This window comes from Micropterus dolomieu, linkage group LG21 (assembly GCF_021292245.1).
Source record: "Micropterus dolomieu isolate WLL.071019.BEF.003 ecotype Adirondacks linkage group LG21, ASM2129224v1, whole genome shotgun sequence".
Lineage (NCBI taxonomy): Eukaryota > Metazoa > Chordata > Actinopteri > Centrarchiformes > Centrarchidae > Micropterus > Micropterus dolomieu.
The window spans coordinates 5,315,099-5,329,891 of record NC_060170.1 but is presented as its reverse complement, the minus strand read 5'-3'; the positions used below and the strand labels follow the sequence as shown (position 1 = coordinate 5,329,891).

General features: G+C 42.4%; 1 protein-coding gene and 1 long non-coding RNA gene across 3 annotated transcripts in view; one reads left to right on the top strand and one right to left on the bottom strand.

The window, feature by feature from the left end:
* Positions 1–14,752, top strand: part of bicdl1 (BICD family like cargo adaptor 1) — an 18,385-nt gene extending 3,633 nt beyond the window's left edge. Inside the window, exons 3-11 of one of the 2 annotated variants that reach the window (XM_046035926.1) lie at positions 5,485–5,601; positions 6,441–6,452; positions 7,724–7,870; positions 8,063–8,242; positions 8,341–8,559; positions 10,347–10,490; positions 11,158–11,288; positions 12,309–12,429; positions 14,475–14,752. In XM_046035926.1, the coding sequence (XP_045891882.1) occupies positions 5,485–5,601; positions 6,441–6,452; positions 7,724–7,870; positions 8,063–8,242; positions 8,341–8,559; positions 10,347–10,490; positions 11,158–11,288; positions 12,309–12,429; positions 14,475–14,651 (1,248 nt within the window). In that variant the 3' untranslated portion in view covers positions 14,652–14,752. The remainder of the gene's footprint in view (positions 1–5,484; positions 5,602–6,440; positions 6,453–7,723; positions 7,871–8,062; positions 8,243–8,340; positions 8,560–10,346; positions 10,491–11,157; positions 11,289–12,308; positions 12,430–14,474) is intronic. The other variant, XM_046035927.1, reaches the window with a different exon arrangement.
* On the bottom strand, positions 6,925–8,520 carry LOC123960903. The gene is made up of 3 exons (XR_006822621.1): positions 8,368–8,520; positions 7,993–8,185; positions 6,925–7,864 (listed from the first exon to the last, which is right to left on the bottom strand). It is a non-coding gene; the product is annotated as an uncharacterized LOC123960903 (long non-coding RNA).
* Positions 14,753–14,793: the final 41 nt, after the last annotated feature.

Below are 14,793 nucleotides of genomic sequence, written 5' to 3'. Positions count from 1 at the left end.
AGAAAAGGTCCCATATGAAACATTCAGGTAGACAGACTGATTGATGGACAGACAAAGATAAGATAAATACATACATATAGCAGCGCTAAGGGTTGGCATGAGGACTTGAGGGTATATCCTTGTTGATGTGATGTACTGTGCACGGGGAGAAATGCAGCCTGGCAGATTGATAGAGTTGAGAGCGCTTGTGTTTGTAGCTTCAGTTGATTAATCCCTGCTAAAGAGCTCAGTACAACACCTCATTCTGCTCCATCTACATCCAGACATCCCGTTTCTTCAATGGTGGCTTCATTTCCACACTAGGAAAAATAACATGCTTTGTCACTACATATTATGTTACATTCATCAAATCTGAAACGCTATATCACAAAAACACACCATACAACTAATTTAGTACAGTGAACTTGCTTTTCAAGAACAGGACTATGTCCAAGGGCTGCCTAACCTGTCAGAGGGATATACAGTATAAACACCTGTAAGACCATTATAACAACTCAAGGGCCATAAACAGAGGCATCAGAGTGTTGTCAGCTGACAGTTAGGCTGGCAGTGGGTGCCCCAGAGCTGTGTATACAAGGGCTGACGAGCCTGTGCAGGTGTTTTGATAACCCCGTCAGCACTGCTGTTGATGGCGACGCTCACACTTATGTGTGATGTTTCCTTTCCTGGGAGAAGATATGATCACCTGGCAGGTACACTCTGCTCAGGGAGGAGTAGGCTCTGTGCGGTTGATTTTAACGCCCAGCCCTCTGCTGTTCAGAGCAGCTCTCCTACTCATCTTATTAAATTGACCCTCTGCTCCATCGTGCCCCAAAACCATCATCACATTACATTCAAGGACTGTTCTGGACTGGTCTGTCACTATGGATCTAAGCAAAGAGCAGACACTTAGCTTAATTAAACTGCATTTAATTTAATTGAAACTCGGGTGTGGGGATCTATAAAGACACATTCTGTGGAAGTGGTCTATATTGTGTGGTTTTTTGTTTGGGGGGGGGGGGGGGGGGGGGGGGTCATGTCTAGAGGACTAGAAGTGACTCAGTGAAATTTATGAGACCTAATTGACTCTATCGATCCAGATTGATTTAGTGAATTGGGCAGACAGAGGGAGACCTGCTGGGTAATAGAATAAATGAGGTAAGCCACGGTGCTCGCTTTCTCTCCCATGTTATCTTTCTTTTTCTCTGTCTGTCTCGCTTTCTTCTCTTTCTCTATCTCTCTCTCTCTGTCTGTGCTCATTACTTAGCAATTGGCTGTGACTAAGTAATGTTAACTGTTTACAGCTCTGACTGAATGGAGGGAATTTAAAACTACCCTGAGGAAACCCTGCTGTAGTGAGGCCACTGGAGGCCTGCAATTTTCATCTGCCCTCCCTGTTTCTCATAGTAGTTAACTCTTTAACCAGTATAGTCTTATTATGATGTAAAACTAAAATTATGCACATGTTCCTATGCACTGCCCGAATGATTATGAGCCTGTTATTGCAGTCCTTTGGTGTGCATGCTGGAAATTACATGTCACTGGACAATAAATACATCTATTGAGGACCAGGATCCTAATTTACAGAGCAACCACGTCCACAGCCGCTGGGTTTATGACATTATACAAACAAGAGGAGGACGAATAGTGACTTATTTATCAATGAACAAACAAATAGATAAATACTTTAATGAATAAATCATCAGAGATTAATAGTACTACACACCAAAAAAGCTCAAATAAGTAGATTTATAGAAATAAATGTTTTTATTTATTAATTAATAGGTGTATTTTTTGTGATTTCTAAAGCAAAACTTGTAGCAAAAGATTAAATTTATAAAACAGTGTACTGCCTCCTAACAACCCAGGAATCCTTCAACTGCGTGCAGTGGGATGACCTTCAGAAGGCAGGGCACTCCATAGGAAGTGATGTAAATCATGAGGTAAGACTGAGGGGATTAGGCTTTAATCCGTGCTAATAGCCTTGCCATATGCATTCAGTCAGGGACCAAAACAACTCCAGTCCATACTCTACTTAATTAATAACAGCAGGTAACTTAGATATTTGGGCAAAGACGATCTATAAATTGAGTCTCCAGCTGTGTCGTCACATCTTATCCCGGGCTGACACAAATACCTGCTTTGGCTATTGCTCTTTGTGTGTGCATCTGTGCATGAATTTTCCAATACTTGGTGATAAAACTATACATTATATTCAATACACCCAGAGAAAATGGGTTCCCATTGATCCAGGACTGGAGCCTAGGAGGTGTGTGTTGCTCTGTGTGGGTCTTGAGTGTGAGAACAGCCAATCGTCTCAGGCCTAATCTGATCAGTGAACCAGCAGGAAGGAGACCTTTCCTAATTACATTACCACACATGCTCAGAGAAGGCTGGGGATGCACTGACTCCAGCATAAGTGTCTGCATTTTTTATGGTCATAGTCAATTCTACTTCCCTCAACCTCTAGAATTTACTTAATTAAACGTTGACGGCAGCCTCCGGTGACTCATCAAAGTTGTTTATTTGAGGCTATAGAGGAGGAGTAATTCCATTTTTTGTCTTGTCATTTACAGTAATTTAGCAAGCAAGGTGTAATGTGAACTTTTCAGTACAGTGTGTCCACATCACACACAGAATTCAGTTTCACTCCTCCTTGTACAATCCTCTAGCTGTGTTGAACACGGAACTCTGGGCATCTGTCCAGCCATCAGCTTTGATCACATCCGGTCGACGGAGCACATAACGTCTGCCTCTCATCAGCCAAAGGTGGCTGTTGCTCTCAGGATCAGCTCTCTGATTGGCACGTAATGCCACTCTAGAGTATTTGTTATGCAACCGTTTGAACCTGGGGTTGCCCATCCTCCATAAGTCTAGACAAGGCGAGCACTCTGTGAAAGTGACTAAGGAAAATACCAGAAGCACCGAGACCACAAGTCGCAGCTCCACCAATCCCACTTCTCGCCGGTTGCTATGACAACCAGAGTGACATGCAAATTGAAACACCATGTGTTGTTACCATGGGAATGTGCTCTCTACAGAATGGCACAAGGAGACAGATAGCTTGATGCTAACTTGATGCTAGGTTGCACCACTAAAGACCAGTGATTCACCTGCGGTCACATCTGCTACAGCTGTTCCACAGCCACACACAGCCTGGAGCTGAACCGACAGGAGGGATAGCTGCTTTTCAAGCCCTCCTCTGGAGAGTGAATATACATCCTTTAGTTTCAGACAGCAAAGTCTGAAACTAAAGGAACGTGTCTCTCAGTTGAGCCCTACTTTGCTGCCCTGGATTCTGTCGCAGCAGTCTAATTTGCCCCCGTTTGTCCTGTCATGCTGATAATGCTTGATCTGGGATCTGAGGAATTTATGTGCAGATTAAGTGAGTATCTGCAAATCAGACAGTCCGCTGTCAACTCGACACGAGCTCAATCTGTCAGCGTATTGGGCCAGTGGGTCGGATGTCACGTTACTGTTGTGACCTGCCGCTGTACTGGCCTCCACTGACCGCACATCTGTTTCCCACACAGAGAAGACAGGATCATGCAGCCGTCACAAAAACATCCCTACTTTCTTTTAAAAATATTTCCTTTAACTCTTAAAACAACTTTTTTCTCAAATACTTTTCCTGAACAACATTGCTTGTTTCCTTGTTTTCCCAGACCACATGTCACCTGTCCTGTCCTGACCAGTCCTGAAAGCTCATGCATTTCTCAGCTCTGAGTATGATACATAGAGCAGTGATACCTTTCTCTTAGCATTTAAAACCTGCTTTGAGTAGCAGGTGTACAAAGAGTTGCCACAACATTTTTCCATATACATCTGCCGTATGTGTATATATATTTTATGTACAGTTAGTTGTCCATTCACTCAGTGTAAACCATTATCATTAAGCCTCGTGAATGAAAGCTTAACTCACACTTTTTGAATTGTTTTGAATGTGATGTTGATCCATCTAAGCTGTATCATAATTACACTAATTAGTAGAAGTTATATAGTAATAGTTATATTGCAGTCATTATTTAATCCAGGTCTAATGGGTGTACAGTGAAGAGGGTCAATAGAAGAGATTACATTTTTTCTTGAATAACATTGTACTGGTGGGTTGGGTTGATTAATAATTTTTTTGTCATTTAAAAAAACTTTAACTGCCAGTGTATTTTGGCATTTATTCATATATTGACATTTCTTAATTCCAGTTTGACCACACTGCTATTGTAAAAATCACAGGTTTATAACAGAGTAGTCACGGGGCTTCCAGAGTGCTGCAGTTAGTTACTGTTCAGAGTGGAGCCCAGACAGATAGAGCTGAAGCAGAGCCATTTTGGCAGCTTGTCCTTTTCCAGACACTCCCAGCAGAACACAGACACAAACTACAACCAGTGTTATTTAAGGCCAGAACTGAAGTGAGCAAATGCATCCACACAACCAGCTGTTGAGCCTCCTCCTGTAGCTCTGTGAGCTTCTTGAGAAGCTGCAGCAGTGTGTAGTGCCACCTAGAGGCTGTACTTCAGCTTGACATAAATCATCTAAATTTTCACTCAGCACACAGTGATTGAAAGATAAACAATTTATAATATAATTTGAAGTCAAACATGCGCGGTGATTCCCTTAGAGTTGAGGACTGCTTGCCACAGTCATTAAAATGGAATTTGTATCCAGTGTGAAGTTCAGTTGCTCTCTTTCTTACTGTGCTTTTGATGTATTAAGTAAATGTTTAGGCTCCCCAGTGAGCTGTAAAAAGTGAGTGGTTTTTAGGATTTTTCTGTTGCCATAGCAGTGGTGATAATGCAAATAGTAGCTTCCTGAGTGCAGCTCTATGCTAATGAAGCTCAGTCAGGCTCTGTGTGGCCTGATCCCACCTGTCCAATAAGCTCAACTGATGCACTGAGTCTGCTGCTGGGCTGGATTGCACAAATACTGAGCAGTGGACTATGTGAGGCTTTTAAAAAGGTCCGTGACATTTGGGTAAAATTGGGCTTTCAGAGGAACAGCTAAAAAATGGACTGTTTTCAAGAAGAGACTGGGGAGGGCTGATTTACGGCTAACAGTATGTCAGTAACACTGAGTGTATAGTGATCATTAGTGTGTTTGTGCATGTCTGTGTGTGTGTGTGTGTGTGTGTCAGACTCAGTATCTTAGAAAGAGAACACAGACTTAAGAGCTGCTGTGAAAGCTTTCTAATTTAACTAAGCAGCTAATGTAACACTTTAACACAGTGCTGTTACGACAACATTACCGTGAACAATAATTAAAGGCGAGTGATCGGTTTTACACATCAAAGTTTACAGCTCTATTGAATATGTGGAAAAAAATTGTATGAACCCTTTAGTGGCTCCAGAGGGAGCTGCAGGAAGTCTGATAAGTAACTTGAGTCAGTGTCAGTTGGGGTTGAGGACTTGAGATGAAATGAGAATAATCTGGAGTTGTGGAGTTAAAAAGAAGTGAGTTTACCAGACTTTCATAGCCCAGTCCTGTCTGTCTGTCTGTCTCCATCCACAGGCTGCAGAGGTGGAGAGGCAGCTGTCCACTCAGGTCCATTCATTACGGGACGACTTCAGGGAGAAGAGTATGTCCACAAGCCAGCACATGACGCGACTGGAGAATCTACAGGCGGAGGTGAGCTGCTATCAGTACCATGTTACCATTATACTTGTACAGTTGATTAAATTGTACCTTTGAGTACAGAGTATTTCTGAGTACTGAGTGCACACAGCTTGAGCAGTCACTTGGTTAGGGCCCAAAGTGACAGCAGATCTCATGGGAAGTTCAAGTGAGATTCTCACTGCTCTTGGGATCTGCAGAACTAACACATTCTTTCTGGTACAAATAAATAGTTGAATTCAGTAGCAATAAAACTCACCCTTGTTCAACACTCAGGATATCTGATGCAATAGTCTTACTTGCTGTGGTATGACCAGTACTGGCATTAACAAGGCAGTTAGCTTATTTGTGACTCTTCTATACTTGTGTTTGTGTTATATTACGTTTTAGCATGTTACAGATAATCATTCCAGTGGTAAAACAAGATGTAAACATACCTCATTGGGAGACATTGCATTCCACTCACTCTCAGTCAGGTCGCGAGATGATGTCTTTGACACAGTTGACTCAAGAGAATATTAGGAAATAAAGGAACATTCAGTGTCCCATTATCGTGCAATTACCACTTAGGGGCACAATGATTGCTGTTCGGCAAAAGTTACATAGTCGCTGGTGAAAATAAGTGGAATACAATTCCTCTAAAGGCAAACTGGTTTCAAAAGATGTCCTAATTTTCAGATTGGGATGGTGTTCATCTTTCACCCACCATGCTAATAGCATTCATAAGAACTGTTTGTTCTGTCACAGCAGTTGTGGAATTTCTCTCAAACTTTATCTTTTGCTCTCTTTCGGTAATCTTCATCTTTATTTCCGTTCCTCCTTCCCTCATCCTCCTTCCCTCCTGGTTGGAGCAGCAAGGGCTAGAAGTGAGTGGTTACCGAACGCTGTCTGCCGACCAGACTGCATGCTGCATGTGATGCCTTGTAAAATAACAGAAACAAGGATTGCACCATTTTTTACTTTGATTCCGCAATTGCTTCTTATTTGTCCAATTAAATCAGCTGATAATAGAGCAAAGTGCTTTTATTTCATAGGGCTGATTATTCATGCTAAATGAAAGACAGACTCTTGTTCTTCACCTTATATAATCGTAATACCTTAGCATTTTACATTAAATTTACATAACATTTACACTGTACTGTTATAGTGTAACCTCAGATCTAATGTTGTCACCTAAAGTAAAATGGAATAGATATATTTCTATATAAAAAATCCATATTCAACATGTCCTTATGGCAATCCCTGTTTCCCGAGATCAAAAGATGAAAAACATACTTAGTTTTTGGAGCATGAGATGTGTTGTGATGTCAGTCGTGTCATGTATGATGAACAAAGGTACTGATAGAACATAACGACAATTCAGATTTCCCTGTAGCTTCTCTTCAAAGCCAGGCAGAAAACACCCAGACTGCAGAGCCTGCGCTATAATTGGGAGAAAAGGCTACTGCTCTATATTTAGCTGAGATACCGCAATGTCTGGGTGCTCCCACTTTTCCAACGCTTTGCATTTGTATGGCATGAGCTGATGACTAATGGCTTTTTGCCCTATTTGCGTGAAGACAGAGACTATGGCAGCACAAAAATATCCAGAACCTGGCAATGTGGATGCTCATGTGGTAGTGAAAACAACAGATCCACATGTAAGCTGGTAACTGAAGTAGGTTAGCAGATGTAGGTCAAAAGCAGGAGGGATAAAAATGAACTGATGTTTGTTTAATGGGGAAAGCTGCTCAAGCAGCTCCAATGGAAAACAATTCATGAGGAATATGTGGTGTTGCTGCAATGCTTGCCTTCAGTAGAAGGCCGTTCCACATGCATGGTAAGGAGTACGCTGATATCAAGCTTGGTAGAGATGCTAACTTATCACCAAGACATTCTTGTAGACGAGGGTGGCAACTTACATCTACACCGGTGCTAGGCAACATACATTCTTAAGGCCAGTGGGAGTACTTTTTAATCTTGTGTAAGAGCCCAGCTTGCCTCAGAGTCAGAAAAACAACAAAATGTAGCCTTTAATCAGGTCCATTGCTTCCCATCTGTCCGCTATTCACCAGGAAATCTAAAGAATCCTCAGTTTCTCCAATTAATGCCTATTTCCCGCAGCGCAGCAACTAACTGGTGCTGTTTGACATGTTAGATTAAGATGCTGTCGGAGAGGAAGATGGAGCTGGAACGCCGGGTGCACGCCATGCTGGAGGAGAACGAGCTGCTGCAGAATACGGTGGACGACCTCAGAGAGAGGACGCTGGTGTTTGAGAGGCAGTGTCACGAGAAGGACCTACAGGTACAGACACATGAATTTCGGACTTTTAGATCTCAAATCTTTGAGGAATACTACTACTACTTGAGTTGCTTCTTCAGAGCTGTTTTTCAGTATACACAATACAATTTGTCCTTTTTAATTACCTGACCCGTCAGACCTCTACAGGTACTTTGCACTGTTAAGTCCCAGTTTTGCCTCCTCTGTTCTGTCAAGTTGCGGCAGAGCCAGCTGGAGCTCCAGGAGGTTCAGATGTCTCACAGGCAGCTGACTGCTCGGCTGGAGGAGTTGACGGAGGAGCACAGCCTCCAAAGCCTCACCCCGCACCCGTCCAGCCTGCTGTGTGAGATAGAACAAAGCATGGAGCAGGAGGAGCAGGAGCAGGAGAGAGAGCAGGTAGTTACAGTAGGATTGCATTTCATTGCAACGGCCGCTAAAATGACTTTAAATGACTATGCTTTTCTAAAAACTCTTCCCCCTGCTTGTCTGTTTAGCTCCGTCTTCAGCTATGGGAGGCCTACTGTGAAGTTCGATCGCTCTGTTCCCATCTCCGGGGAAACGATGTCACAGACTCGGCGCTGTCCACTGACTCTTCCATGGACGAGTCCTCGGAGACGTCCTCAGCCAAGGATGTGCCTACTGGGAGCCTCCACACCAGCCTGCTAGAGCTAAGGAGGCTAACACAGAATCTCCTGGATGGTAACGAGTCCACGGTAATGAACAACACACTGGCAAGTAGTCAGCACTGTCAAAATAGTGTCTATATAAAAAAATTAGGTAATCTCTAATTTCAGGGCTTTAGTTCATTTCTCATTATTAGAGGAAATAGAGACAATAGTCTAAGACACTATAGTAAACCCCCACTCTTTTATTTTAGTTTTTAAGAAAGCACAAGTAAATTATATAGTATTACCATATTCTGGTTTTGTAAAGAAATACTGGTAAACTGAACACATATCGCAGTTGGCTTGTGTCTGTTCGCCTGCTTGTTTTCGGTGTTTCCTGCAGCTAGTAAAATGATTTATAATGTAGACACAGTAAGCCCCTTACACAACTAAAGTCTATCAAGACCTTACACTGTTGCATGAATCACTTATCTAAAGTAGTCTCTGACCTGAGATCTTGTGGCTCCAGCTGCCCCGCCTGCTGTCTCTGCTCAACAGCAGTTACTAATTAGTCGTTTGTCTCTGGGCACTTTGCATTAAATGAGTAAGTCAGTTACTTTGGTGTATGTATCACCAAACCATGACTATCAAGAATCATACATCAATGACAGCTTAATAACTGCAATAGTGAAGAGAAATGTGTGAGAACTGCTAACTCAGGATTAGTTGGTTAGCCAGCAATGTTGGTCATTTAGTATACAAAACTCTCATTCTCCACATGTAGCAATAGTTCTTACTCACACCATGTAACATTTGTTTTTTAGAAAGAAAAAAAAAGTGCCTTATGTCCACCCCCTTCATTTCAGTGCTGTGAAATTTGTTGACTAATAAGAGCAAAGCACAACGAGTTAGCTCTAGTTGGATTGTTTAGATGCATTATAGTATTTTAAAGGGGTGGTATTATGCTTATTTTCAGGTTCAAAATCCTATTTAGTGGTTGTACCAAAACAGGTTTACATGGTTTCATTTTGAAAAAACACCAAATTTTTTTCATACAGTACATTGCTGCAGCTCCTCTTTTCACCCTGTGTTGAAGGCTTCGTTTTAGCTATGGTGTGATACATCTTGTCTCTAAATGATCTTTGTTGGGAGTTGCACATGCAGTTTCTAGTCGTCACAGGGATGAAAGGGAAGCAGCTGGACTACAAACGAGCTGTTTTGAGGCAGTTCAGAGCAGAGCTTTCTGTGGGAGATGGGAACTCCCTTTGGGCTGGACTTTGTGCTTTTTCACTTTGCAAAGCTGTTACATGCACAAAAAAGATATATAACACAATAAAGGAGAGGGGAAAAGCCAAAAAGCAGAATACCACCACCTTTAACTACATTATCACTATATTAACAACTGGTGCTGAAGTCAGTTATAGTGATGCTAATGATGTAACTTGAGCTATAGCTATATACGTAATTTCTGAATCTCACAATAATGACCAGATTTTTTATAATCAGTTGTTAACTTCCAGATGAACTTCCTTGAAAGAACTGCTTAAATCCTAATGACAGGAAATGCAAGTTAACCAAACTAAATATTTATTACTGGAATCTTCATTCTTCACATTTTACATTTTTGTACATTCAGCTGACCTGCTGTGCACTGACTGGAAGACTCTAAAGGTTAGAGAGCAATTACTTGCAATTGATTCATTTTCCATTTTAGTAATAGGAAATCACATAATCTTCTCCTGGAACCTTACTAAGAATTGACAACCAATTTAATACTGTGACGGGATAGAGGCTCTGCGGGCCTATTTTACAATGAAGTGTCAAACTAGGTGGTAACAGCACATATGCGAACAGTGAGTGTGTGTTGTGAAGTGGTGTTTGTTGTGTGTTGAAAGGGCTCGCGGCGCAGTGATGAGGAGGCTCTGGAGGAGCAGGTGAGGAAGCTGGGAGAGGAGCTGAGGGACGTCAGAGAGCTGTACGAAGCCGAGCAGGACAAAACACGCAGCAATGAGGAGGAGGTGCTACAGCTGCACAATCAGGTACTGGTGCCTGTAACATAACTGCACTTTGGCTCACACATACACATGCTATGTATGTGCACGTCAGTGAAACATACAGGAAGAGGTCAGGAGCACAACGCAGAAATTTCACACCAAGGCTGTGGTGCTGTGCATGTGAAAAGTGTCAGACAGCCCTCACCAGTCTTGAGTGGAATAACACCGCATTAATTGTGTCTAAGAATAACATTAACATGACCTTGTGATGCAGATGTAGTCCTCCAATGTAGTCCTATTAACATTTGTAACATAGGACATTGTTTCAACCTTGTTCTCTTTCTGCCAGTAGAGTTTACTCTGTACCGTGTGTCTAAAATGCAAACATACACGATTGACACAAAATAAACTACACGTGCACACGGGTCAGTTTTTCTCCTGAATAAGTGGGTCAACTAAAATCAGCCTCACACATAAGCACACCTCTTTATAATGTTAACATTTAGGGACAGGTGAGTAGGACTGGAGGGAAAAGGGGAAGTGAGTATACAGGGCCCTCATGTGAGGAGGGCCCATAAAGATATTAGAATGAATAGCTGTAGATGTGGGGAGGGGCCCAAAGGGAATCCTTATGTACAGGGTAGAGATGTTAGATGCAACCTTGAATTTCTGAGGCCTGCGTCTCACACATGTTGTCCCATGTGACCTGCAGATGGCGCTGCTCTCTGTAGAGATGTGCTCTCTCCGGGAGGAGAATGAGCGGATGCAGACGATGGCTGAAATCCGAGAGCCGAGCGAGCAGCTCCAGAGTGCTATCAGAGACAGAGACGACGCCATAGCCAAGTAGGATCACAAATGCAAATATGCACAATCTTTCTTTGTCAATATAATGTCAGGTTTAAGGGATAATTCCAGTATGGTTCTTGTTTTTATAGTTTTGGCAATTATTCCTATTAGTAATATCATAACATTGTACTCAAGAAGTGAATTGCTGAGATCTGGCGATAAACTTAAACTTACCCAAACTGTCCAAGTTGTTGTAAACATTCATCACAGTTTACAGTTCACCTTGCTGTACATTGCAAATAGTTTCCTGTGCAATGTACGCCTGGGTTCGAATCCCGCCAAGGGCCCTTTGCTGCATTTCATCCTCTCCCCTGCCTTTCTTGTCTCTCTACATTGTGACTGTCAGCAGAACTGCAAAAGCATATCTTTAAAGAAAATGTAAAAAAAAAAAAAAAAGAAATAACTTTCTTGAGCATAATGTTATTATAACTACGAGATAATGACCCAAGTTGTAATGAACTAAAATGTTTGAACTTTTTTATTACTTCCACACAGGAATTAGATAGACACAGATTATAGATTATTATTGTCATTCTCTGCTCTTGCTTAGAGGAATAGCTTGACTGGGATCGTTTTTTGGGAAATACGCTTATTTCTTATCTTATTTCCTTTCTTGCTGAGAGTTAGCTGTAAAATATATTCAATTCAATTCAATTCAATTTTATTTATATAGCGCCATATCACAGTTATCTCACAACACTTTTCATAAAAGAGCAGGTCTAGACCGTACTCTGTGATGTTATTAAATAACACGTTATATCTTTTTTGTTAAATCCGTACAAAAACTAAATCGTAGACGTAGTCGTAGCTTTACGGAAGGCTATGTGCTGGACAAATTCTTGGTTAGAGCAGTGACTTCCTCGAGTGTTGTTATCACCAGACCTTTGGACAGAGGCAGGCTGCCTCCAGTCTTTATGCAAAGCTAAGCTAATCAGCTGCTGACTGTTAGCCCTACAGTAAATTCAGTAAAAGAAATTGAAGAATCCTCACTAGACACTCTGTCTGTGTGTCTTGCAGGAAGAAAGCGGTGGAGATGGAGCTGGCTAAATGTAAAATAGACATAATGTCTCTGAATAGCCAGCTCCTAGACGCCATCCAGCAGAAACTCAACCTGTCGCAGCAGCTGGAGGCTTGGCAGGTGGGTGATAGGTCACAAGCAATATATTAATAAATGCCTAATAGTCTTTTTGTAGTATTTTGGCAGCTAAGGTTGTTACATAAATAAAGCTGTACGATACATGTTGTGTCTGGATGAATTTTGGCAAAACTAATGAAATGACACTTGAATGAAACTTATTTTTAACTTGTCTATTTTAACCTGTGCACATACACTAAACCACTCAATTAACTTCTGAGAGTGTGTTGCTCGTCTGTCATGAGTGTCAGTGTGGATATTTAGCCTGAGGACACTATGTGTGTGTGTTTGTATGTGTGTGTGTGTGTGTGTGTGTGTGTTCCCTCCCTCCCCTCCCTCACCTGTAACCAGCAGCTCTTTCCTCTCTCTTCTCCCTGCCCACAGTTTGCCTCCTCAGGGCTCTTTACTGTTTGGCTCTTGTGGTTTCTGATCTAGTGGCCTTTCTCAGCTCCCGTACCACCCTTTCTCTCCTGTGGTACCCCCCCCCCCTCCTGCCTTAGAGGTGAGCCCGAGCAGCGCCATCTCGCCGTTTCACCCTGCACTAACCCGACTACGCCATGCCGAGTCATTCCATGCCACGGTTAACAGACTCAGGAGAGACACTCCTCTCTGAAACCATTCACCACCACAGAGAACCATCCAAACCCTCCACTCTCTCTCTCCACCTGCCTCTGTCTCCTCTCTCCATACACCTGTATCCCCTATTGGAATATTTTTATGAGATTGATCCACTGGTCAGCTTACCTGTTAAGAGATGCAAATGCAGACAGACTAACCTTTTACTAATAAAAAGTATCTGTTTACAGACTAACAACTAGTTTTCCCATCACGATTGTTGCCATCTTGATATAGAAGCTTGTCAGAGCCCCCTGGTGGCTTTATCACTTAGGAACTACTAATAACAAACCTGGCAACTTTTGCCATTCATTTATTAAGTCAAAGTATTTGGTGCAGTTTAGAATAGTGGTTCACCCTATGTTTAGTTTTTTTTTTTGTTTCACTATGTTTGTATTTTGTTTTGAATTACTGAATAATTTAACCTCTTCAGACCTCTAAAAGCTGCTCAAATACATTAGTCTGAGAGGAAAAATTACCCTTTGGCTACCTCTTCACAACACGTAGATAAATGCCACAAATAAATATTGCCTAATTCCAAGGGGTCACAAGCTGGAAGGTTTGGAAATTACTAATTTAGAATATGATGTCATCTGTGACTTATTGAGCAGCCAAAAGCCATTTTCCTTGAAAGAGATTTGGCTGAAATACCAACCCCCCAACTGTGTTCTGCTCTTATTGAATGCAGCCCCTGGTTATTCAGAACAGTACGTGAATTTTCAGCATATTCAAGGCTGGGTTACCAACCGCGCAAAGCATGCAAGTGACGCAGGCCCCAGAACTCCAGGGACCCTGAAAGCTCCTTGTGCTTGTGCAAAGCACTGAACCTCAAATTGCTCCCAATGGTCAGGCCAGCACCTTGCATGCTAGCTCACTGCCATCGGCCTGTGAGTGTGTGTTTGAAGGGTTGAATGAGAGGCAAATTATGAAGAGCTTTGGAAGAACAGCGCTAGATAAATGCCGTCCATTTACTTCTAAAGCACAGTATGAAGCAACATCATAAGGGTCAAAATAGCAGTTTTAGATCTTGTGGTTCTTTTGCACAAACTCCTAAATAAAGGTTTTTAATCAATTACCACACTGGAAATCTGAACCAGGTAGTATTACAGTATAGAAAAACTGTATCCATTGTACAGAAAGCGTGTGGACCAAAGGTACAACACTGCACTAGTACGTTAATCTGTCCATTATCGTTTTCTGTGTCAATCATATGCTTAACTGCCTTTACTGCTGCAGGTTTTTAAAGGATGTTAGTAAAAAACAATTTAACAGGGATGAAAGGTGATTGGGGTGTCTGTAATCAACACCTAACAGGTAACTTGATCAATGAGTCCGATCCCCCCAGAACTTCCTGAAACACCCCACCATATGCCCCATCTTTGTCACATTTCTCAATGTCTTTCTCTCATTCGCTTCTTTGTCCTCGGCTTTAGGATGATATGCACAGAGTGATTGACCAGCAGCTGATGGACAAGTACCAGGACGAGTGGCGCTCGGCCCCTTCTTCCCTGTCGGGGTCGTCGAGGGCCCACGGCGGTCAGTCCTCCAGACGAGCTCACCGCATCTCTGACCGGGACAAGAGACTTTTCTCTTTTTTCAAAAAGAGCTGAGCTCCATTGGACTGGCCCTGAGCACAGCAGACAGACAGAGACAGACGAGGCGAGGGAGAAGGAGGGGTGACATCACAGTACGGGGGTAACAACACAGCCAAAGACGGGCAGTCGCACACACTGAGTTTTGGGGGGGGGGGGG